Source organism: Leucopleurus acutus, assembly GCF_964270905.1.
Source record: "Leucopleurus acutus genome assembly, chromosome: 1".
In the NCBI taxonomy this organism is placed as follows: Eukaryota; Metazoa; Chordata; class Mammalia; order Artiodactyla; family Delphinidae; genus Leucopleurus; species Leucopleurus acutus.
This window is the reverse complement of record NC_139142.1, coordinates 41,287,490-41,312,793: the sequence shown is the minus strand read 5'-3', so window position 1 is coordinate 41,312,793 and position 25,304 is coordinate 41,287,490. Positions and strand designations below refer to the sequence as shown.

General features: G+C 38.7%; 1 protein-coding gene across 1 annotated transcript in view; it reads right to left on the bottom strand.

Moving 5' to 3' along the window:
* The window catches only part of CCDC175 (coiled-coil domain containing 175), a gene marked incomplete at both ends in the record, with an annotated part of 74,969 nt that overhangs the window by 14,044 nt on the left and 35,621 nt on the right, over positions 1–25,304 (bottom strand). The window contains 7 exons of the mRNA XM_082849856.1: positions 1,331–1,410; positions 5,342–5,480; positions 10,922–11,053; positions 11,603–11,738; positions 19,159–19,230; positions 20,062–20,172; positions 22,363–22,499. Coding sequence (XP_082705982.1) covers positions 1,331–1,410; positions 5,342–5,480; positions 10,922–11,053; positions 11,603–11,738; positions 19,159–19,230; positions 20,062–20,172; positions 22,363–22,499 — 807 coding nt within the window. The remainder of the gene's footprint in view (positions 1–1,330; positions 1,411–5,341; positions 5,481–10,921; positions 11,054–11,602; positions 11,739–19,158; positions 19,231–20,061; positions 20,173–22,362; positions 22,500–25,304) is intronic.

Genomic DNA, 25,304 nt, shown 5'->3' with positions numbered 1-25,304 from the left:
CCCCCTCCACTCAAAAATCTGCGTGTAACTTTACAGTTGGTCCTCTGTATCCCCAGTTTCACATCCGCTGATTGAACCAACCACAGACCGCGTAGTACTGTAGTACTCATTCACTGAATAAAATCTGCATATAAATGGACCCACAGAATTCAAACCTATGTTGTTAAAGGGTCAACTGTAACTCCTTGACCATCAGCAGAGGTTATGGACACCTTCCCTTGAAAAACTTTATATAAACTCCAAAGCGAAGGACTCTGGGAAACGAGTCTATGGATCCCAAGTTAAGAGCCAAAGTTAAGTTGTTGAGACAATTTCACAAAATAGAATATACTTTGACATATGAACAATTACCTGGCAAAAGTGGGGAAGCAGGGAGTGGAATTTATTGAGGCTCTTTCAGTGAGGACTTAATATTTCTCAAAAGAAGAAGAATATTACTTTATGGATTTTTCAGAGTTCTCTACAGTTTTCTCTACTGAATTCTCTAAGCAGTTTTCTATTATTATACTGCTATAAGTCACATAATCTTTGTACATTGTATAATCATCCCTAGCAGCATCTTATAAAGAATATAGAATTATATATATAGTATACTTACTTGTAATTTTCCCCTTCATATGTTTCTATTTCCATAATGCACTGAAAGTTACTTTTGAGATCAGTGACTCTCAAAGAATACATTTTATTTTTAATTAACCAACTCCACATACATATGTTTATCATTAAGTATTGATTATAAAATTTGAAAAGGTAGTAAGCATCTATTCACCTGCTCCCATCTCATTCACCCCCTCCACACCCACAACTTTGGCCCACTTATCCTTGTCTTCATAGGAATTTACCAGAATAACAGATCTGAAAAGAACCTTAGGAAGCATACTCTGATCTCTACCTTTTAAATAAGGAAACTGAATCCTCCCCAGTGATTTTCCAGTTTTTTGTTTTGTTTTGTTTTTTGAATTTTCGGCCACGTGGCACGGCACTTGGGATCTTATTCCCTGACCAGGGATCGAACCTGTGCCCCTGGCATTGGAAGGTGGATTCTTAACCACTGGACCACTGGGGAAGTCCCAGGTTACATGTTCATTGCTTCTGAAGTTGCTCTCTCTCTACATACAAACACACACACACGTATATATATGTGTGTATATGTATATATCTATATACATATGTGTATGTTGTGACTAAAAATTTCAAAACATTGATATTAACAGAGTAAGTTTAAAAAATGTGAATTTCTTGAAAACTCTAATGTGCTAGGTAAGTATCACTGTCTGTATATACCAATATTCTAATAAAAGAAAAAAGAATGAATACATTGACTCTTTACCGTCTTGTTAAGGTATCTTAAAAAGTCTCTTGACAATTGAGAAATGTCATAATTCAGTAAATTCTGCTCCTGCTTTTGTGCTATAAAAAAGACAGAAAGGAAAAAATAACCACCTACAATGTTCTTTGATTAAAAGACAATAATCAAAACAAGACATATGCCTGGTTTTAGAAGCCATACACTATGAAAAGGCTTATAACAAACACTGGAAGTCAGGCACTCCCCAATGCTGCATCCACCCCTGTGTTTGACTCCTCAGAATCAACCATTTTAAACTCATTTTAACTTTTTCCTCTTACATTTTCTTAAAAATCTTTTTCTTAAAATTTTTTCTTTAAGAAACTTTTTTCTTTCTTAACTTCTTCTGCTCGCTTCCTAACATAGTAGAGGACACAGCCCACTTACCCCCATCCCTACACCTCCCGCCCACACCCGCAGCTCCATGTTCCCTCCCTCAACCTCCTCGTGAAGTTGTGGATTTTGTTTAAATGAATTTTAACTGTTTGGATCATTATGACAATGTAAATATTATTCACTGATGAGACAGTGTAGTATGATTACACTTCCTTTCTTATATAGTTTCTTGTTTTTCCTGGAGGTAAAAATTACCTCACTTTTTAAAAGAATTGCTTAGTTTTCCATGTACATGTCATTAATTCATATCAAAATCTATAACAGAATTGTAAAATCTTTCTGAACATTACTTCCCACGTGGTCAAACACGTTACGTAATCCATCAGTTCCCTTTCTCTACCCTCTCCCACTACCTTCTGTACATTTTTCTTTAGTCCTGCCGCAAAGGTGACCTCCTGGGACTTCCCTCTGCATCTCTCTCATGTTGGACCTCCTGCTTTCTGAATCTCATACCTTTTTTTTTCTCTTGATTTATTTCCTCTGTTTATTGAAGCAAATTTTATGTAGCTTCCTGAGACAGAGTAAATGAGATCTTGTATATCTAAATATATCTCTATTCTAAATCTATACTTGACTGGTAGTTTGGATGGGTATCTAATGTTGGAAATTATTTTCCCTCAAAATTTTGAGGCGATGTCTTCTAAATTCTATTATGATATTGATGTAAAGAAGTCTGAGACCATTCTCAGACTTGTGTGAGATCTGCTTTTTCTCTCTAGAAGCTTTTAGGATCTTCTTTTTTTTTTTCTCCTGAAATCCAACAGTGATGTAGCTTAATGTCTTTTCTTTCATATATTGTACTGGGGATTGACAGGCCCTTTAAAATAGGAAGTTCATATTCTCCAGTTCTGAGAAATATGTTGTAATATTTCATTGATAACTTTATACTTCCCACTTTTTTTCTGGCCTCTTTTTCTGGCCTTCCTGTTAGTCAGATATTTGACACCTCAGAACAGTTTTATAATTTCCTTACCATTTTATCCTGTTATCTCCTTATTTTTTGTTCTATTTTTGGAGAGATTTCCTTAACTTTTCTTATAATCCTATTGAATTCTAAAATTTTAGTTGCTATATTTTTTATTTTTAAGAGCTCTTTTTTGTTCTTTGTTCTTTCTTTTAAGCATCTTGTTCTTTTTCATAAATGCAATATCTTATTTCTCTAAGAATATACTTTAAGATATATTCTCTATACTAGAGAGAACATATATTCTGAACAATATACAGAGAATATATATGTATTATATATAATAATATACAGAGAATATATACTGAGAATTTATCTTTAAAAGTATTCTTATGTTATTTGTGTTTATGTTTCCACCAAGTTCTGTTTTTCTATCTGCTTTAGTTTATGTCATTCATGCTGGAGTTTTTCCTGAGATGTCTGGTGATCTTTGACTATCTAATCCTACTTAAGGGTGAGGGACTAAAAGGTTTGGTTCCTGGGTGGACTTCACTGTACAGTGATCAGGAAGTGATCACCCATTTTGTTGGGGGGCTCTCTAATGTTAGATTCTGTGGAGCTCTTTGAAACTGTTCAGTGTCCTTGGGGAAGAATCCAACCATCTTCAGGGTGGGGAAGGGATCACAGAAGAGTTATAACACAACTGGCTGGCAGCCTTCATCAAGCTGAGCAGTGGAAGGGGGTCTCAGAACAGCACCTGTTTTCTGCGCTCAGCCATATCTGATATCCTGAAGTTTAGAACCCTCTTGCCCAATTTCTCTGCTGGCATTGTGGAGGAATAGTCAGTCAGTGGCACAGAAGAGGACATTTGACCTGGGGGTCTAACTGCTTGCTATAAAGACTTCCAGCAAATCTTCAGCCCCATGACTCATCTCAGGCTTCACAGTATCCCTGTCCTCCAATGTCCAAGACTTCCCTGGTCCTGAGGAGAGAACTTCTTGTCCTCATGCTATGCTTCTCCGTGAGCACTTGCTAGTTAAACTTCTTTTTCTGCTAATACCTCTATCCAATTACACCTTCCAACAATTTGCTGTTAGTTATTATCTGTTGATGTCTTCTCTGCCAGTCTCTTTGTACTTGTGGGTTTATATCTTTAAATAAATCTTTTGCACATATTTTATGAAGTTTTATTAGGGAGCAAAGATAGATGCATGTGTTTTATCCATCATATTTAATCACAAGTCACAACATTATTCTTTATGTGTACTGAGCCTTTATATTCTACCCTCTATAAGTCTCACTCCTGGCAGGTGAAGTATACTTTCCTACTCTCTGAAGCACATTGCTCTTATGTCCCCTTTCCTTCTTTTCTCCTGCCTTCCTCTCTTTTCTCTACTTTCTTCAGTATTTTATCCCTTTTCTTTGACTTAAGAGAATCAGTTCTTGCAATATACTGCAATATATTGCCTATTTTTATACTCATTGTGTTTCTTATATCCTCCAGCCAGTGCAAGAAGGGATGAAGGAAGGGTGGGGGAGTAGAAAATTGGGAACGGAGTACATATATGATGCAAGTCTTGGTAAAAGTGGTAAAAAAACAAGAAAACCTAACTGAGTTGACTAAATGAAAATGTGGCAAAAGTGGAAAATCAACTGAGGAATGGGAACCAGACCCAGGTACTTTTTCTTATAATATTCTTATATTCTTAAAAATCCACCTTCCTTGAAAATTACCACTATTCACTTTGAATATCTGTTTATTTCACACTTGACCATATTGGGTTTCCACATGACTACCCTGTTTTGACACACTGCTTTAATTCCTATCCCCATATTCATCTTTGCCAGCTGGTCAGTCCCACCACAATGCACATTTTTTACTCCCATTCCAGTAAAAAATGTGCAAATTTTCTGTAATTTTGGTCCTGGCCTGATTCCAATGGCACTCCTTCCATCATCTAGAAGATAGAAGTTCTAGAAGTTGTCCTTCTTAAAAACCTAAATCCTTGGATAATGATCCTTTACTCCCCAAATTCAAAACAAGACTCTAGGGATGGTTCTGGATCTGTGAAATTTGGGGTTCAGGGTTAGCTGACCACATCCAATTTTTGTGGAGAAAATAATTATCTTCTATATTAAACACACACATGGTGTGCCATGTAATAAAATGCAAAATATGCATACTTTCAGACACATTTCATCTTCTCTATGAAGCCCCCAGATCTGAGACAAGCTCTTATCTATCTCTGCCTTAGGGGCAGATTAGTGAAAAAAGTGTAAGGAGTACATACCTTATAAATGATTAAAGTCATAGCTAGAAAATGATTAAAGTCAAGCTGTAAATTCATGTTAAGAAACAAAAAATTTTCCACATGGCAGGAGATAAAGGAGTTGGTTCTACCTTTAGCAAGTACAGAGAGAAACCATATAATCCAGTTGCTACTAATTCTTAATTTTAAACAGTTTTAAAAGAGAAAAGGAGGAATTTGACAAGAGTTAACAGTAAGATTGTGGTGCAGAGAAGAGGAAATTAATAGAAGAGGCAAAAACTAGAGAACAGAGAGTTAAAGGTGATGGGAGAAGTTGGGAGAATTTCACCACTGGCTTGTGATGAATGATCCACTTTGTGTTAGCAGACAACAGTGAAATCCTTACCTGGGCTTGAGTTCAATTACTAAGTGCTTCATATGTACCTGTAAGAGTATCAATGAGATTTTCAAACTGTCTGTTTTTGTCCATGTATTCTTCTTCTGCCACCTGAAGCTGTGGAAGACACTCGACTAGTTCACTTTCCTTTTCTTTGTTAATTTGTGTTTCCTCAGCGAATCTTTGCTTTAAAGACAGTAAAGCTGATTGTGAGTATGATTTTGGAGAATTCACACAGTATTCTAGAGTAGAAGGTAAGTTCTTTGGCGGGGAAAGTTCTGTCTGTCCTGGACTCCTCTTATCCTAAGGTGCATAGAAAGGTATCTGGCACATACTAGATATTTAATAAATATTTGTTGGCTGACTCACTGACTCTCTGGCAATCTATACTGTTAGGAGATTAAATTCACTGGGCTCTCCAAAGATCCTTTCAGTTCTATAGCTGTACTGCTATGGTTCTATTACTGCTACCTAATGTGTACCTCAAAAACGTATTTGAGAAACTTTCTCTTGATTGATCATATTTTATGAAAAAGAACAAAACAAAACCAGGCAGAAAAACAAAGTATATACCAGCTCTAAGAAATGTGGATGTTAGTAAGAAAGGGAAGGGGGTAGAAATAAATGGATATGATACTACAATAAATGGGTTAAAAGTGCCGAAAGTAAAACATGAAAATGCCTGCGTATTTATTCAAACTCAGGTTTTATTTAGTTTCAAGTGGAATATGGTTGAATCTCTCTTAGAAAGTCAGGGTGGATTTAAAATAGCGACTAAGGCAAAGACAGCCAACTGACATTTACTATCCACTCTCCTGCCCTTCAATATCAGGACTCTTTGAGTTTTAGCTGAGCATATGGCTGCCAACTAGAGTGAGTTCTCAGCTTCCCTTGCAGGTGGGTGTGACCAATGAGTTTGTGAGCGGAAGTGGAGTGTGCCATTTCTGGGTCCTGCCCCTCAACAGGAAGGGGTATATGCCCCCTGGGTCCTTCCTCCTTCCCCTGGCTGGAAGAGGATGAGAATGGAAGCTGCCACTTGGACCCACAGATGTTAGTCTCATGCCGAGGGTGGCAGAGCTACCCTTCCAGCCCGCCACCCCTTCCCTTCAGCCTATACTGGGAAAGAGAAATAAGTATCTCTCTTCTGTAATGACCATGTCAGAAGTATCTGAGTATCTGTCTTAAATAGATACTCAGACTCAAAGATTTAAACTGGCCATAATTGACCCAGTTTACTCTTAAGAACTTTTTTTATTTTTATTTTTATCTAAGTTGCATACACACATAATTTAAAGGAAACCCTGAGGACCAGCAGAGCAATGCCAGACATGCTTCCCCAGTGGGAGATGCCCTCACAACATAGCCTACCAGAGGCTAGTTTCCATTGACCCCACCAAAGTGGTAAGTTAGTGCAAGAGAAGGAGATCCACAGGGGTAGATGTGAAGGACTCCCTGGCCTAGAAGCCCCATGTTTAAATTGGAACCAACATCTCTTGGGCATACCTTCTAGGTCTATACAAGGGACATGCCCATTTAAAAGAGGCACCAAATCCAGGAAAGCCCAATGCTCTGGTTTCCCGCTAGTTATTCTCCTGGTCAAGATGCAGCATACTAATAAAGGGTTGTTCTATATAAGCAATGTTGCCTGATAATACAACTGATAATCCACCTTTATCAGGCTACGAGGGGAAGAGCCAGAAAGTTAAGCCAAGGTCGATTTCCTAGTAAAGGTAGAGGATTGTTAACCCTTTAGTACACATCTTGCTTATGTTCACCGCATTCTGGCATCTCTTTGATAGAGCACCTTGCTCGCACCCTAATTAATACAGTGATATGCTGTCCCATTCCAAATTACCATTAGAATCCTTATGAATAATACAGAAAGACAAAAACATACATAAAACACCGTAATATAAAAATATTACTATGCAGAATCAGGAGTAAATTCTCCAGACTGCAGTATTAAGAAACGCATATCTATACTATATTCTGTAAAAGAGAATGGCCTGGGGGGATAAGGAGGCATGTGAATGCATTAATTCATTCCCATTGCCTGCACAAGGCTGAAGCTGCCAGCAGCACCCTGACAAGAAACCACGCTCTTCTTTATGCTAGGAGTGAGGGTTTGGGTATCAGCTGCTGCTGCAGCTCAGGCAAGGTGGTGTTTGCTGGCTCAGCTTCTTGGAGTTGGGTGACCTGTCAGGCCCACAGCTTCTTCAGATCATTCAAATCTCCCCTCAGCTTCCCTGAGTCCTGAGCCACGTGCATACGTAGCCCAGTGATGAAAGGCTCCGGCTTCTGCTGCAATTTTTGGGCGTTGAAGCCTTGGAAAGGAGAGTGGCCAATGCAGGTACCAGTCCAAGCTCATGAGTTCCACTCATCCTGCGACTTCCAGTTTGACCTTGCTTTCTCCACTTCCTGTCCATCTTTCCTTCCGAACTGCCTACCCTGCTGCCTTTGGGCCCCGGCTCCAGATGTAAAGCTAAAAGACTCACTAGACTACATAACGAGCTCCCACAATGGCAGAAGGTCAAATCCTCTAATAAACCCCTTTCCTGGTAGCTCTGTTTCTCTGACTGAACCTTGCCAGACACAGGGCTGAAGGACCCAGCAGATCCAACCGTGATCAATGTGTCAGTGCTAGATCAGAGTGATGCAGAAGGCTTTGCAAGCTCTGACAGGAACATTGTAGTGGAGGCCCCTGGGTATCGGAGCCAAGTCTACAGAAGAATTAGTCACAGCACCGCCTAGAAGAAAACACCTCTCAAGATTTGGAAGTTTACATTCTGAACCAGTGACTAATATTCAGGGCTCTTTTCCTTGGGAATGCAGTGGGCCTTCTCACTATTAAACCTAATGATTTTGCTCCCCCTCCCTGTGAATTTGGCTCTGTCAGTCCAGAGATCTTACTACTGGTGAGAAGAATGATTCTATCAAGGGTACAATAATGGTTCCATAAACCAAAATCTGAGGGTGGTTCCTCTCCAATTTGGGCTCCTCATGCCACTGAACTAAAGGCAGAAATGGGATTCCAATGTGCCCAGGGTTGCTGATGATGATTTTCAAGGGGAAAAGGGATTTATAATAATGGCGCACAGGCTGCCATCTGTCTATGACTTTGTGTAAATGAGGCAGAGGTGGACAGAGTCCTGCAGGGAGCACACAGCCTGGCAAGCAGACTGTCTGCAGAAATTTTCTCATCTGCAGCCTTATACTTCTGATTTACTTACTTTGCCTAATTTCATTGTATAAGCTTGAATGCAATGTTAAATGGTGTCCTTGTCTTATTCCTGACTCTAAGAGGATTGCCTTCATTCGTTTACCATTAAGTACGACTGGTAACCTCCGTCAGCTCTATTTCAAAAAACGTCTGAGATGCTGACTACTTCCAACCACCTCCTCAGTTATCATTCTGGTTCAAGCTACTTGAACCACCTGGTGTATTGCTCTAGCTTGCTAATTGGTCTTCCTGCATCCACCAGTGCTTTCCTAAATTCTGCTCAACATAGCAGCTAGAGTGATCCTATTTAAATGAAAATCAGATTATTTCAGAATAAATAATCTTCACTCAGAACCTACTACTGGCTTCCCAGCCCATGCAGAGTGAAAGACAAAGTTCTCACAAGGTGTGGCAAGCCTGGGGATGCCCCTTTTAGATCTACCCTCAAGGAAGAATTCACTGTCCTGTGGCAAGGAGTGTGGTTAGCTGACAGCCTCCAGTGTGGTTGGCTCCTTCAGAGTGGCCTTGGCTATCTAGCCAAGACCATGTTCTTTGAGGGGTGGCTTCCAACTAACTGTGTGAGCGAAGAGATGGTACAAGGGTATAGCCATTTCTGCCCAAGGCAGGCCTCTTCTAATGGACGATCCTTGCTCTGGAGTTCCCCAGAGAGTTTGCAGTTTACATAATGGTCCCTGCCCAGTCCTTTCATAGGCATTACACCCTAATAAACCTTTGCACTCCTAATTCCATGTCAGCATCTGCTTCTGGAAGATGAGTCCCTAGAACCTCCAGCACTCTCCCCCATCTCTGCTGCAGCCACACTGCCTCCTTGTCAGTCCGCAAATAGGACAGTCCTGTGTCAGAACCTGCATGCTCAGCATGTCCTCTGCTTGCAGCCACCTTCGCCAGATATCTGCACATCACACTTCCTCATAGCCTTTGGGGCTATACCCTTCCCTGATTCCCTGTTTAAAATGGCACACAGACCGCGTCACACACGCTCACCCTATCCCACTTCCCTGTTTTATTTTCTCTAGAGCATTCATCACCACTGAATATATTACATGTTCTACTGTTTATCTTGTTATTTTCAATCTCCCCCACCCCACTAGAATGTAAGCTTCATAAGGCTTCTGTTTCTTTCCCCCTTTTTAAAAATTTCTGTTTTTCAGCATCTAGAAAAATACTGGGTACCCACACATGCTACAACCAATGGAGAAATGCTTTCTGCCTTGCTTCTTCCTTCTGTTCCTTCTAATTTTGTATAGGTTTGTGCAATGCTTTCTTTCCCTGGTTTGTTCCCTGAGTTGTGCCAGTTCCCATTTCCCCTCTTCCTATTTCTGGCCATCCCTTTCTGACGTCTCTTCCCTGAGTTCCTGTATTTCCATATTGCTAATCTTCCTTGGCACTTCTATGAAATTATTTTTTTCTGAACTCATGGAGGGATGTTGAGTCACAGTTTTCAACACCATTTCCAGCACCATTTTTCTGAGTGCTCTTCATTTGATGGAAAGTTTCATTGCCCCTTCACTTGTTTTTCTCATAGTATTTTTGTGTGGAAGACATATCTGCTTCTTTTTTGCTATTTACATCAGAAAGAATTGGCTTTTTCTGGGACCAGTTATCTGCAGAGGGTTTCTGCAGGATGTGGCAGGGTGTGTGTGGTGGGAGGAAGAGTGGGCTTGGACCAGGGTAAGATCTAAACTTTGAAGTGTAAGGACTCCCTACTCCCTTGCCTTCAAATAAAGCTTCTCTTTGGGGTAGTCAGGCCTTCTTTTCCCTCTTCAAACTGAATCAAGTTGAGGAAGTCTTCTGCTACCATCTCTTTTCTCCTCAGCTACTCTTCCAATGGTGGTCTCCAAGAAACATGGCCTTGTCTATCAAGGTAACACCATCACCTTGAAAAGGTTTGTTTTCTGCTGTGTTTCCAGAGACCTAGCCACTCTGGGCCCCTTGGGTCCTTGCAGTGACTTTTCTCTCCACTTCCCCCATCATCCATGCTCTATTCTACCTCAGGTCAGCCCTTGGCAGTTCCCAGGTCAGTGCCATGCCCTGTCTTTAAGGAGGACTTCTGAGATTGGCCTCCTTGGTCTCCCTCACCCTTCATTACTCTCTCCAGCCTCTCCTGTTCCAGCTCTTCATGGTTTTATCCAACACTCTACCTGTCTCCATGGATTTTGCCAGCACTTCCACAAAACTTGGAGTGTGTGATTTTTTTTTTAACTGAAAACATATTTCTTGTTGTTCTATTTCTTTTTTAGAAAAAGAAGAAAGATTCATAATTTAATTGTAGCCTTGTTTATACTAGAAGATTTACTTTACTTCTAACTGATTAAAATAGCATGAAATACACCCTCCCCTGCATATCACCATCTAAAATTATTCTTAGAAGTAAAATAAAATTTACCTCATACTCGCTCAACTCTTGAATTAACTCTTTTTCTTTGGCAACAAATTCCTCTTCCTCTTGTTTTAATTCTAATGTAAGTTGTTCGATCTGTGCCAAAAACTCATTGACCTCATTTTCTCTAAAACTGGTCTAATTAGGGGAAATAAATGAGGATTTATCATTTGTTTTGTAGCAGTCAGCATTAAATTTTCAAACAGCCAGGTAAATTAATATTTCTGTGCATGAGACTTGGCTCTGATTTCAGGTTATATTATTTCTCAGTAACCACTGAGGAGGATCTTTTTTTCCCTCCAGAGATTAATTTCTTCACCAAACAATAGCTATAAATGACTTGAGGAAATGGGGAATGGGAATAGTAGGGGATGGAGGGTAGGCACAGGATGAATATAGGAGCTAAATAAATGATGTTTAGTCTCCTTATTTTTAGATAGTTTCCCTAAACACTATCTTCAAGTTTCAGTTACATGCTTCAAAAGCATATTCTGGACAGAACTGCTACTTTGTTAAATTCCTATAGTTAATACAGAGCAATTGTCTACATTTCTCAAGGAAGTTACATAATTCACTCTAAACATGAAATCAGCAGAAAGCAAAATACCTTTTAATAAGGTAAGGTTTAATGAAATATTGAAGAATTACTGACATGCAATATAGGGAGTAAATACTAAGTTCCTTTACCTCTTGTAATAATTTACTGCGTCTAAGTTCAGCATCCTGAATTTTCTCTAAAATTTCTTGTATTTCAGCCCTTATCTTGTTGGTCCAACGTGCATGTTTTTTTAGCAAACAAGCTATTTTCCACTGAGTTATAATACTAGAGATTAGAACAAAAAGAATTATCATCAGACTGACATCACAGTTTACTGAAAAGATGAAGGAATTCAAAACAAAACAAATCCTACTATGATTATATAAAATTGTTCGTGCTATTGATGTTGTAGACTAGACATATTAGCTGAAAAAATAAGACAAAACATTAACTGCCTCAATGCCATCTCTGCAAGTTGCTTCACATTAAGTTGTGTCAGTACATCTAACAGGACAGTGGACAAACCACACTTTACCTAGAGCTTGCCTCCTCTAGGTAAAGGATAGAAATGGGGAAGGCTCAGGGGTGTTGGAAAAAGAAGAGTCCCAGACAGAAATAGTAAAAGAATTACCTAAACTACTCAAAGTGCTAGTAAGAAATTTCAAGCTTCTAGGTTCTCAAATTTTTCTCTCCACTCTAACATAAAAAAGCTATATAACCAGAGAAGAGTAAAAATGTGCAACTGGAGTCTTAAAAATAATATTATAATAATGACAACAATAATAAAATATAGCTACGTTTCTGCAAGTGCTTTCTAGGTGTCAGGCACTGAGCTACATACTGTACATCGATCATCTCATTTACCATTCACAACAACCTTACAAGGCGGGTGCTACTATCATTCCTCACTTTATAGGGATGGGAGCAGAGAGATTATTAAATAACTTAGCCCCGGTCACAGAGCCAATAAGAGGCAGAGCAAACAAAGTAGTCCATCTGTAGAGCCTGTGTACTTAACCACTCTCCTCTGTCCCTGCACATCACCTTCCTTACTGGTGCAAAGAGGCATTGCACATCTTGGCAATTTTACTCTTTGGTGACTTGCCATGATTAGAATGAAAAACTCTGTTTCTGTTTAATGCCAAAAAAATAAAACTAACAAACACATCTAGATCCAAGAAAACTCACAATTTAATTTGGGAAAATAATTTCCTTGGACTCTAGCAAGCACTCTGACATCCTTCCAACTTTGGGGCACTGTTAATTAAGATAACATATACTGAGATTGGTTCAAGATGGCAGAGTAGAAGGACATGCACTCACTCCCTCTTGTGAGAGCACCGGAATCACAATTAACTGCTGAACAATCATCAGCAGGAAGACACTGGAACTCACCAAAAAAGATACCCCACATCAAAGACAAAGGAGAAGCCACAATGAGACAGTAGGAGGGGCACAATCAAATAAAATCAAATCCCATAACCATTGGGTGGGTGACTCACAAACTGGAGAACAATTACACTACAGAAGTCCACCCACTGGAGTGAAGGTTCTGAGCCCCACGTCAGGCTTCCCAACCTGGGGATATGGCAATGGGAGGAGGAATTCCTAGAGAATCCAACTTTGAAGGCGAGTGGGATTTGATTACAGGACTTCAACAGGACTGGAGGAAACAGAGACTGCACTGTTGAAGGGCACACACAAACAAGTGTGCACATCAGGACTCAGGGGAAAGAAGCAGTGACCCCATAGGAGACTGAATCAGACCCACCTGCTAGTGTTGGAGGGTCTCCTCCAGAGGTGGGGGAGGGATGTGGCTCACTGCAGGGACAAGGACAATGGCAGCAGAAGTTCTAGGAAGTACTCCTTGGTGTGAGCCCTCCCAGAGTCCACCATTAGCCCAACCAAAGAGCCTGCAGGCTCAGGTGCTGGGTCACCTCAGGCCAAACAACCAACAGGGAGGGAACTCAGCCCCACCATCAGCAGACAAGGGGATTAAAGTTTTACTGAGCTCTGCCCACCAGAGCAACAGCCAGCTCTACCCACCACCAGTCCCTCCCATCAGGAAGTTTGCACAAGCCTCTTAGATAGCCTCTCCACCAGAGGACAGACAGCAGAAACAAGAAGAACTACAATCCTGAAGCCTGTGGAAAGAAAACCACATTCACAGAAAGACAGACAAAATGAAAAGGCAGGGCTTCCCTGGTGGCGCAGTGGTTGAGAGTCCACCTGCTGATGCATGGTACATGGGTTCATGCCCCGGTCTGGGAGGATCCCATATGCTGCGGAACGGCTGGGCCCGAGAGCCATGGCCACTGAGCCTGCGCGTCCAGAGCCTGTGCTCTGCAATGGGAGAGGCCACAACAGTGAGAGGCCCACGTACCGCAAAAAAAAAAAAAAAAGAAAAGGCAGAGGACTATGCACCAGATGAAGGAACAAGATAAAACCCCAGAAAAACAACTAAACAAAGTGGAGATAGGCAACCTTCCAAAAAAGAATTCAGAATAATGATAGTGAAGATGATCCAGAACCTTGGAAAAAGAATGGAGGCAAAGATCGAAAAGATGCAAGAAATGTTTAACAAAGACTTAGAAGAATTAAACAAAAAACACCTAGAAGAATTAAAGAACAAACAAACAGAGATGAACAATACAATAACTGAAATGAAAAATACACTAAAAGGAATCAATAGCAGAATAACTGAGACAGAAGAACAGACAAGTGACCTGGACGACAGAATGGTGGAATTCACTGCCACGGAACAGAATAGAGAAAGAAGAATGAAAAGAAATAAAGACAGCCTAAGAGACCTCTGGGACAACATTAAATGCAACATTCACATTACAGGGGTCCCAGAACGAGAAGAGAGAGAGAAAGGACCTGAGAAAATATTTGAAGAGATTATAGTTGAAAACTTCCCTAACATGGGAAAGGAAATAGCCACCCAAGTACAGGAAGCACAGAGTCCCAGGCAGGATAAACCCAAGTGAAACACACTGAGACACATAGTAATCAAATTGACAGAAATTAAAGACAAAGAAAAACTATTAAAAGCAACAAGGGAAAAAGGACAAATAACATATAAGGGAAGTCCCATAAGGTTAACAGCTGATTTCTCAGAAGAAACTACAAGCCAGAAGGGAGTGGCATGATATACTTAAAGTGATGAAAGGGAAGAACGTACAACCAAGATTAATCTACCTGGCAAGGATCACATTCAGATTCAATAGAGATATCAAAAGCTTTACAGACAAGCAAAAGCTAAGAGAATTCAGCACCACCAAACCAGCTCTACAACAAATGCTAAAGGAACTTCTCTAAGTGGGAGAAGAAAAAGACCTACAAAAATAAACCCAAAACAATTAAGAAAATGGTAATAGGAACATACATATCAATAATTACCTTAAGTGTGAATGGATTAAATGCTCCAACCAAAAGACACAGGCTCACTGAATGGACACAAAAACAAGACCCATATATATGCTGTCTACAAGAGGCCCACTTCAGACCTAGGGACACATACAGACTGAAAGTGAGGGGATAGAAAAAGATATTCCATGCAAATGGAAATCAAAAGAAAGCTGGAGAAACAATACTCATATCAGATAAAACAGACTTTAAAATAAAGAATGTTACAAGAGACAAGGAAGGACACTACATAATGATCAAGTGATCCATCCAAGAAAACATAATCATTATAAATATATATGCACCAACATAGAAGCACCTCAATACATAAGGCCATGCTAAGAGCTATAAAAGAGGAAATTGACAATAAAACAGTAATAGTGGGGGACTTTAACACCTCACTTACACCAATGGACACAACATGGACACATCATCCAGACAGAAAATTAATAAGGAAACAGAAGCTTTAAATGACACAACAGACCAGAGAGATTTCATTGATATTTATAGGACATTCCATCCAAAAACAGCAGATTACACTTTCTTTTCAAGTGCACAAAGAACATTCTCCAGGATAGATCACATCTTGGATCACAAATCAAGCCTCAGTAAACATAAGAAAATTGAAATCATATCAAGCATCTTTTCTGACCACAATGTTATGAGATTAAAATCAATTACAGGGAAAAAAACATAAAGAACACAAACACATGGAGGCTAAATAATACGTTACTAAATAACCAAGGGATCACTGAAGAAATCAAAGAGGAAATCAAAAAATACCTAGAGATAAATGACAACAAAAACACAATGATCCAAAACCTATGGGATGCAGAAAAATCAGTTCTAAGAGGGAAGTTTATAGCAACACAATCCTACCTCAAGAAACAAGAAACATCTCAAATAAACAAACTAACCTTACACCTAAAGGAACTAGAGAACGCAGAACAAACAAAACCCAAAGTTAGTAGAAGGAAAGAAATCATAAAGATGAGAGCAGAAATAAATGAAATAGAGACAAAGAAAACAATAGCAAAGATCAATAAAACTAAAAGCTGGTTCTTTGAGAAGATACACAAAATTGATAAACCTTTAGCCAGACTCATCAAGAAAAAGAAGGAGAGGACTCAAATCAATAAAATTAGAAATGAAAAAGGAGAAGTTACAATGGATATCGCAGAAATACAAAGCATCCTAAGAGACTACTACAAGCAACTCTATGCCAATAAAATGGATGACCTGGAAGAAATTCTTAGAAAGGTATAACCTTCCAAGACTGAACCAGGAAGAGATAGAAAATATGAACAGACCAAGTAATGAAATTGAAACTGTGATTTAAAATCTTACAACAAACAAAAGCCCAGGACCAGATGGCTTCACAGGTGAATTCTATAAAGCATTTAGACAAGAGCTAACACCCATCTGTCTCAAACTCTTCCAAAAAACTGCAGAGGAAGGAACACTCTCAAATTCATTCTACAAGGCCACTATCACCCTGATACCAAAACCAGACAAAGATACTACAAAAAGAGAAAATTACAGACCAATATCACTGATGAATATAGATGCAAAAATCCTCAAGAAAATACTAGCAAACAGAATCCAACAACACATTAAAAGGATCATACACCATGATCAAGTGGGAATTATCCCAGGGATGCAAGGATTCTTCAATATAGGCAAATCAATCAATGTGATACACCATATTAGCAAATTGAAGAAAAACCATATGACCATCTCAAAAGATGCAGAAAAAGCTTTTGACAAAATGCATCACCCATTTATGATAAGAACTCCCCAGAAAGTGGGCATAGAGGGAACCTACCTCAACATAATAAAGGCCATATACAACAAACCCACAGCAAACATCATTCTCATTGGTGAAAAACTGAAAGCATTTCCTCTAAGATCAGGGACAAGACAAGGATGTCCACTGTCATCACTATTATTCAACATAGTTTTGGAAGTCCTAGCCACAGCAATCAGAGAAGAAAAAGAAATAAAAGGAATACAAATTGGAAAAGAAGAAGTAAAATTGTCACTGTTTGCAGATGCCATGGTACTATACATAGAGAATCCTAAAGATATCACGAGAAAACTACTAGAGCTAATCAATGGATTTGGTAAAGTTGCAGGACGCAGAATTAATGCACAGAAATCTCTTGCATTCCTATATGCTAACAACAAGGTATCAGAAAGAGAAAGTAAGGAAACAATACCATTCACCATTGCAACAAAAAGAATAAAATACTTAGGAATGAACCTACCTAAGGAAGTAAAATACCTGTACTCAGAAAACTATAAGATCCTGATGAAAGAAATCAAAGATGACACAAACAGATGGAGAGATATACCATGTTCTTGGATTGGAAGAATCAATATTGTGAAAATGACTATACTACCCAAAGCAATCTACAGATTCAATGCAATCCCTAGCAAACTAGCAATGGCATTTTTTTACAGAACTAGAATAAAAAATCTTAAAATTTGTATGGCGACACAAAAGACCCTGAATAGCCAAAGCGAAAAAACGGAGGGAAAAAAACGGAGCTGGAGGAACCAGTCTCCCTGTCTTCAGACTATACTACAAAGCTACAGTAATCAACACAATATTGTACTGGCACAAAAACAGAAATACAGATCAATGGAACCGGATAGAAAACCCAGAGATAAATCCAAATACCTGGTCAGCTAATCTATGACAAAGGAGGCAAGGATATACAATGGAGAAAAGACAGTCTCTTAAATAAGTGGTGCTGGGAAAACTGGACAGCTACATGTGAAAGAATGAAATTATAACACTCCCTAACACCATACACAATAATAAACTCAAAATGGCTTAAAGACCTAAATGGAAGACCGGACACTATAAAACTCTTAGAGGAAAACAGGAAGAACACTCTTTTTTTTTTTTTTGCGGTACGCGGGCCTCTCACTGTTGCGGCCTCTCCTGTTGTAGAGCACAGGCTCCAGGCGCGCAGGTTCAGCGGCCATGGCTCACGGGCCTAGCCGCTCCATGGCATGTGGGATCTTCCCGGACCGGGGCACGAACCCGTGTCGCCTGCATCGGCAGGCAGATTCTCAACCACTGCACCACCAGGGAAGCCCCAGGAAGAACACTCTTTGACATAAATCACAGCAAGATCTTTTTTGATCCACCTCCTAGAGTAATGGAAATAAAAACAAGAATAAACAAATGGGACCTAATGAAACTTCAAAGCTTTTGCACAGCAAAGGAAACTATAAACAAGAAAAGAAGGCAACTCTCAGAATGGGAGAAAATATTTGCAAATGAATCAATGGACAAAAGATTAATCTCCAAACTATATAAACAGCTCATGCAGCTCAATATTAAAGAAACACACAACCCAATCCAAAAATGGGCAGAAGACCTAAATAGACATTTCTCCCAAGAAGACATACAGATGGCCAAGAAGCACATGAAAAGCTGCTCAACGTCACTAATTATTAGAGAAATGCAAATCAAAACTACAATGAGGTATCACCTCACACCAGTTAGAATGGGCATCATCAGAAAATCTACAAACAACAAATGCTGGAGAGGGTGTGGAGAAAAGGGAACCCTCTTGGTCTGTTGGTGGGAATGTAAATTGATACAGCCACTATGGAGAACAGTATGGAGGTTCCTTAAAAAACTGAAAATAGAATTACCATATGACCCAGTAATCCCACTACTGGGCATATACCGACAGAAAACCATAATTCAAAAAGACACATGCACCCCAATGTTCATTGAAGCACTATTTACAATAGCCAGGTCATGGAAGCAACCTAAATGCCCATCAACAGACGAATGGATAAAGAAGATGTGGTACATATGTACAATGGACAGACAAATGGATAAAGAAGATATGGAACATATACACAGTGGAATATTACTTAGTCATAAAAAGGAATGAAACTGGGTCATTTGTAGAGATGTGGATGGACCTAGAGACTGTCATACAGAGTGAAGTAAGTCAGAAAGAGAAAAACAAATATTGAATATTAACATATATATGTGAAATCTAGAAAAACGGTACAGATGAACTGGTTTGCAAGGCAGAAATAGAGACACAAATGTAAAGAATAAACGTATGGACACCAAGGGGGGAAAGCTGAGGGGGTGTGCAGGGGGTGGGATGAATTTGGAGATTGGGATTGAAATAAATACAGTAATATGTATAAAATACATAACTAATAAGGACCTGCTGTATAAAAATATAAATAAATAAAATTAAATTTTAAAAAGATAACATATACTACTTATAATATAAATGAGTTTTCTTTTTTTTACCATCTCTGAAGTTTTCTTTCCAGGTTATCGTTCAGGACTTTTATTTGTTTCCGATATGCTTCCTTTGTTGCTCTAAAAACAAGAAAAATATATTGGATTTTGCATTTGTGGGAGCTGTTAAAATGTATAGTAGACTGTATGTATAATTCACATGCACAATAAGGCTACCATCTAATTGGGAGACAAAACAAACCTTGTGAAACAACAGATTTTATTGGCAGACTAATGGAAAGACAATTACAATTTTTGCAAGTGTAAACTGATTTTGCAAGTATTCCAGCCAAGGATAGAGAAGAACGGATTTTGGCGAGGCAGTTGAGGAAAGGTTATTAGAGGATAATGTTTAATAGAGGGAGGAACATGGATTGCCAGAATGGAGGTGCAATCTCACCAAGGAAAGGACATCATCCTATGCAAAGAAACAGAGGAAAGGAGCAGCAAGTCAGGACTCTTGTGACTAAGGCAAACTTGCTGCATACAGAGGACATGAAGGGAAATAACACTGACATAGGAAGGGTTAAGGTCAACAAATTGGTGAGGAACTCTGGGTTCTAGACTGAGTTCTGATTTACTGCCATGTATAATTTAGAAAGCCAATAAATATTCTTGAATTAGGGATAAGTGGTAACTAAGGATAGAAGATGTGCTTGTGAATCTGGGATGAAGGGGAATGTGAAGGCTGTAACAGAGGTATTAGACACAGCTTATGTACAACTCAGTGCCTGTCTATCCTTTTAGTGAAAGATTCGATGATAATGACTTTTCTGGACTGTAAAAGAGAGTCAATTATGAACCTCCTTTTCTATAGTATATTAGAAATTGGCATAGATTTGTTGCTACCATTTATTAAAAAGATAAATGTAGAGGAATGAAGATTAAAATTTTCAAAGGCAACAAACATACCGATGAAGCTCATTGAGTCTGATAAGTCCTTCTTCCATATTTCTGATGTCTACTTTTCTTTTTGATAGGAAGTTTTCTTTCTGAGATATAAATGCCAGTTGTTTCTGATTTCTACCATGAAAAAACAGAGTAATCATATATTTAAGGTTGAAATAATCATTTTTAACTCCTCAGCATAAGAAAATATGCAACCACAAACAAGAATTTAAAAAGTAGTTTGGAAAGTTTAGTTCATGAACTGTTTATCAAATAAATTAGTAAAAATAGAAACAAAGTCTTTTTGCTAGTGGTGGCTAAATTTATGAAAATCTCTAAGCCATGAAAGGAACATTAACTGCAATAGTAACCATAAAAGCACAAGAACAATTCTATAGTATTTTATCATGCTGAGTGGGTATGTCTCTTTTAATGAATTTATCAGTTCTGTTATGTTATTTTGTAAAAGGTGAAGGAATCAATCAGACCGACTTTGGATAGTGGTCTACCTCTTCCTAGTAGTGTGACCTTGAAAAGAGACTTCACCTGTGGATGAGTCTCAGTTTCCCCATCCATAAAGTGGGGATCACAATACCTATCTCACTGGTTTTAAGGATTAACCGAGATGTGAAGTGACAACGCCAGTGGGTGGCACTCATGAGGCATTTTGTAAAGAGTGGTTATTTTTCATCTCTAACTTACAGAGAGAATAATGGGAAGTTTATGATTTTGTTCAAATTTCTAGACATTGATAGGAATGTGCTTGTAACAGGAAGTACTTTATCTAAGTGTCTCATCTTCTTCAAAACTGCTATGGACTGAATTGTGTCCCCCCACAAATTCATATGCTGAAGCCCTAGGCCCCAGTGAGATAGTATTTGAAGATGGGGCCTTTGGGAGGTGATTAGATTTATATGAGGTCATGAGGATGGAGTCCTCATGGTGAGATTAGTGCCCTCATAAGCAGAGACACCAGACAGCTCTCTCTCTTTTGCGCGCTCTCTCTCTCTCTCTCTCTCTCTTTCCCCTCTATGAGGACATAGCAAGAAGGTGGTTGGCCATCTGCAAGTCAGGAAGAGAGCTCTCACCAGAACCTGACCATGCTGGCACCCTGATTTCAGATGTCCAGCCTCCAGAACTATGAGAAATCAATTTCTGTTGTTTAAGCCTCCTGGTCTATGGTAATTTGTTATGGTAGCCCAAGCTGAAGAAGACACAAACCAACAACAGTAGTAAATGTTTTATTGTTACAATTATTTGTCATCAGCACATTTTGTGATTCAAACTGATAACTTAGTATGGATCTGAGGAAAGTTTTTGCCTGAAGAATACTATTAGTAGGCTATTCAATTGGATGATACAAAATGATTGCAATAACTCTCTGCATCCTAAATGCTGCAACAGTGACCATAAATTCAGCTTCACATAAGTGGGCCTGGACACCATAATTACACTTCCATGTGATTTAACTTTGAGTGTAGTAATGTATTACTACTTACATAACTCATACTTGCAAGATGTTATTCTGTAATACTCATCAGGAAAACACTGGTGAAAGCCCACTACCTGCTAAGCAATGGACAAGATCCTGAAGATACAGTGCTGAGTAAGACAGAGCAACTGCTCTGATCTGTTCATAGTTCAGTGGGACAAAGGGATTTGTACCCAGCTGACAACAATGCAGTGACTGATAAAAAGGAATGACCTCAGAGGGACGTTCCAGAGGATCATTGTGGTGAGAGGGAGGTGGATAAGTTAGGAGTGGTAAAACAGAAAGTGGGAAGAACTTATGAGAGGCAAGCCAAACCAAAGAAGCTAAAAGGGGTGAAAAGAGTGGAGTTGGAGAGGAGGATAGGATATTTTTGAGAAATATTTGGGAGGTGGAATTGACAAGCCTTGGTGCTTGAATGGAGTCCTAGTAAAAGATAGGGGTTTCCTTGAATAATTTCCCAGTCTCTGGGTTAGGGGATTGTGTCAATGACAAAACCTTTTTCTGAGAAAGGAAATGTAGGTGCAAAGCCAGCTTCTGATGAAGGTCGATCTCATAGTTTCTCTAGGCAGTCTCATAGGGTAAAAGCATGATTATTCTTTCAAGAGTCTGATTTAGAAGTAAAAATAATAGATTTGGCGTTTATGGATTTGATCCGACCCATATGAGGAAAGCATTATTCAGTATATATAGAGGCGCATTAGGAGTGTATTTACAATTGGGTAAAGAACATTTCATTGTTATCAACAGATTTTAAACTAGGATAAGCATAAGTGGAGAAGTAACCCATAACTAAAGCATGTTGAGTCATGTATGGATTATGGATAGAAACATACTCAGAATAAATTTTCTGTTTCTGCATAAAAACTTTATCCTCCTCATTTAGGACAATCTTATATTGTCTCGAAACAGTATGCAGTTTCTCTCGTAGATCTTTGTTCTTGAAATGACATTTGTGTAGCTTTTCAGCCACCTAGAAAAAAAAGGAATTGAAGTAGAGGATTTGTTTCACGGCTCTTTCAGTGGGCAACTCTCTAGAGCACTGGGTATATTATTTAACATACAATGACTATGCCTTAAATGTTGAGTGATCTAATTCTATATCAAATATGTAACTGTACATTTTGGGGCCTCTTCTATAAATTATGACAAATGTGTAGAAAGGTAGTAAACACTGATGCCATAAAGTAAAGTAATAAACCATAGTAAAGTAGTAAACCATAAAGTAATAATTGATATTAAAATAAGAATTGGGATTAATAAACTGGGATCATTCAACAAGATCTGTATGTCCTTTTCCCAGAAAATAAACTACACCAGGGAAAAGAAAATGTAACATCCATAGGAACTCTTGTTCAATACCTCTTTGACTGGATATCATGCTTAACTTTTGTTAAATATTTCTATTCAAGGACAAAAGATAGTACCCATTAGTGTTCTGAATGAGGTGAGAACTTTGTGCTTGGATGTCTCTACTGAATTGCTTCAAATGAGGTAAGAAAATTAGGTTAGGTAGGAATGGTGGGCTAAGGATCACTAAAATAGATGGATGAAAAGAGTTCTTAAAAGTGTTGCAGAGGGGCTTCCCTGGTGGCGCAATGGTTAAGAATCTGCCTGCCAATGCAGGGAACATGGGTTTGAGCCCTGGTCCGGGAAGATCCCACACGCCGCAGAGCAACCAAGCCCTTGCGCCACAACTACTGAGCCTGCACTCTAGAGCCCACAAGCCACAACTACTTCCACAACTACTTCCACAACTTCTACAACTACTGAAGCCTGTGCGCCTAAAGCCCGTGCTCCGCAACAAGAGAAGCCACTGCAATGAGAAGCCTGCGCACCACAATGAAGAGTAGCCCTCACTCGCCACAACTAGAGAAAGCCCGCGCATAGCAACAAAGACCCAACGTAGCCAAAAATAAATAAAATAAATAAATTTATTTAAAAAAAATTGTTGCAGAACTAACAAGATAATGAGGAATTAGTAAGCCTAATTCTACAAGAAAGTAAGAATCCAGACTGGTAAACCTAGCACTGAAAACTCCTTTTACTCTGAGGACATTTACTGATATAGAAGAAGCCACTTGGAATCTGAGATTTGGTTCTCTTACATGACAAGGGGGACAAAAGTCAACACTTAGAGCTTATCCAGGTGTTACGCCTGATAAACCTCCTGCCACATTAGTCTGGGATTCCAGAGAGCTTCACCCTCTGAAGAAGAGTGAATTAGAAGCTAACAAGCTATGGTCCAGCCTGACTTAGATCACCAGGGAACCTAAAGGTGGATTAAGGAGGTTTGGGACTGTTAACATCCCAGGTATCTGACAGAAGTGAATGAAATCTGTTCCTGAGAAATACACTGTCATCCTAGACCTCAAATTGTTTCTACAAACACCTTTTTTGAAATACAATGTCCAGTGTACAGTTTTCCAACAGAAGGAAACAAGACAGCATGAACAAAAATTGGCAGAAACAATAGATGACAGAACCAGTCCTACAAAAATACCAGGTATTGGAAATAGACACTGAAATATAAAAATACTGTATTTATTATGATCAAAGAATACTAGACATGCTTGAAAAATATGGCAAGGAATTGGAAAAAATAAAGAGCAACAAAGCAGATTTGAAAATTACCAGTTGAAAAATACAACAACCAAAATTAAGAATTGAAATAAGACCATTCTGCCCAGAATGCAGCAGGGGTAGACAAAAAGTAGAAAATAGAGAAGAGCGAGTAAGATACAGACAGGATATTTTATTAGTACAAATAAGTGTGTTCATATAACTGGAGTCTCAGAAAAACAAGAAAAAGCATGGGACAAAAGAAATATGTGAACAGATAATGGCTAAGAATTTTGCAGAACTTACAAAATACAGCAACTCACGGATTTAAGATGCCCAATAAATCCCAAGCAGGATAAATAAAAAGAAAAACTTGGACATATCATAGTGAAATTGAATAACTAGGTCAAAGGGAACAAAAAAGACCTAAGATAAATGGAAGACATGCTGTGTTCATGGATTGGAAACTTCAATATTGTTAAAACATAAAATCCTCCCCAAATTGATCTATAGATTTAATTCAACCCCAATCAAAATCCAAACAGGCTTTTGGGCAGGACTTGACAGACTGAAATTCAAAGGGCCAAGAATAATGGAAGCAATCTTGTAGAAGAACAAAGTTAAAGGATTTTTACTACTAACTATAAAGGCTTATTTTAAAGCTACTAATTAAGAGTGCATGGTTTTAATGTGAGAAGAGATTAAGTCCAAATGAATAAAATAGATGCTACAGATTCACACATATACTTATAATATATTTATGATCCACAGTTGATTTATGACAAAAGTGCCACTGAAATATAGTGGAGGAAAGTACTATCTTTCCATTTAACAGTGCTAGTTAATTGGACAATCTTATGTGAAAGTATGAATCTGGACTACCATTTCACAGAACACACACACACACACACACACACACACACACACACACACACACACATTCCAGACAGCTTGCAGTACTTAACGTGAAAAAGCAAACACTAAAGCTTCTACAAGATCACGTAGGAGAATATCCTCAAGACATAGGACATGAAAAGCATAAGCCAAAAAGGAAAAGATTGATAAACTATACTTCATTAAAATTAATAAACTACATTTATCAAAAGATAGATATGTACACGAAGACTGTACACTTACAGTAAATATTCTGTTCTGTATATGTGTAATATTTCATAATAAAAGTTAAAGTTAGAATAGAATTTTGTGTCATTATTGA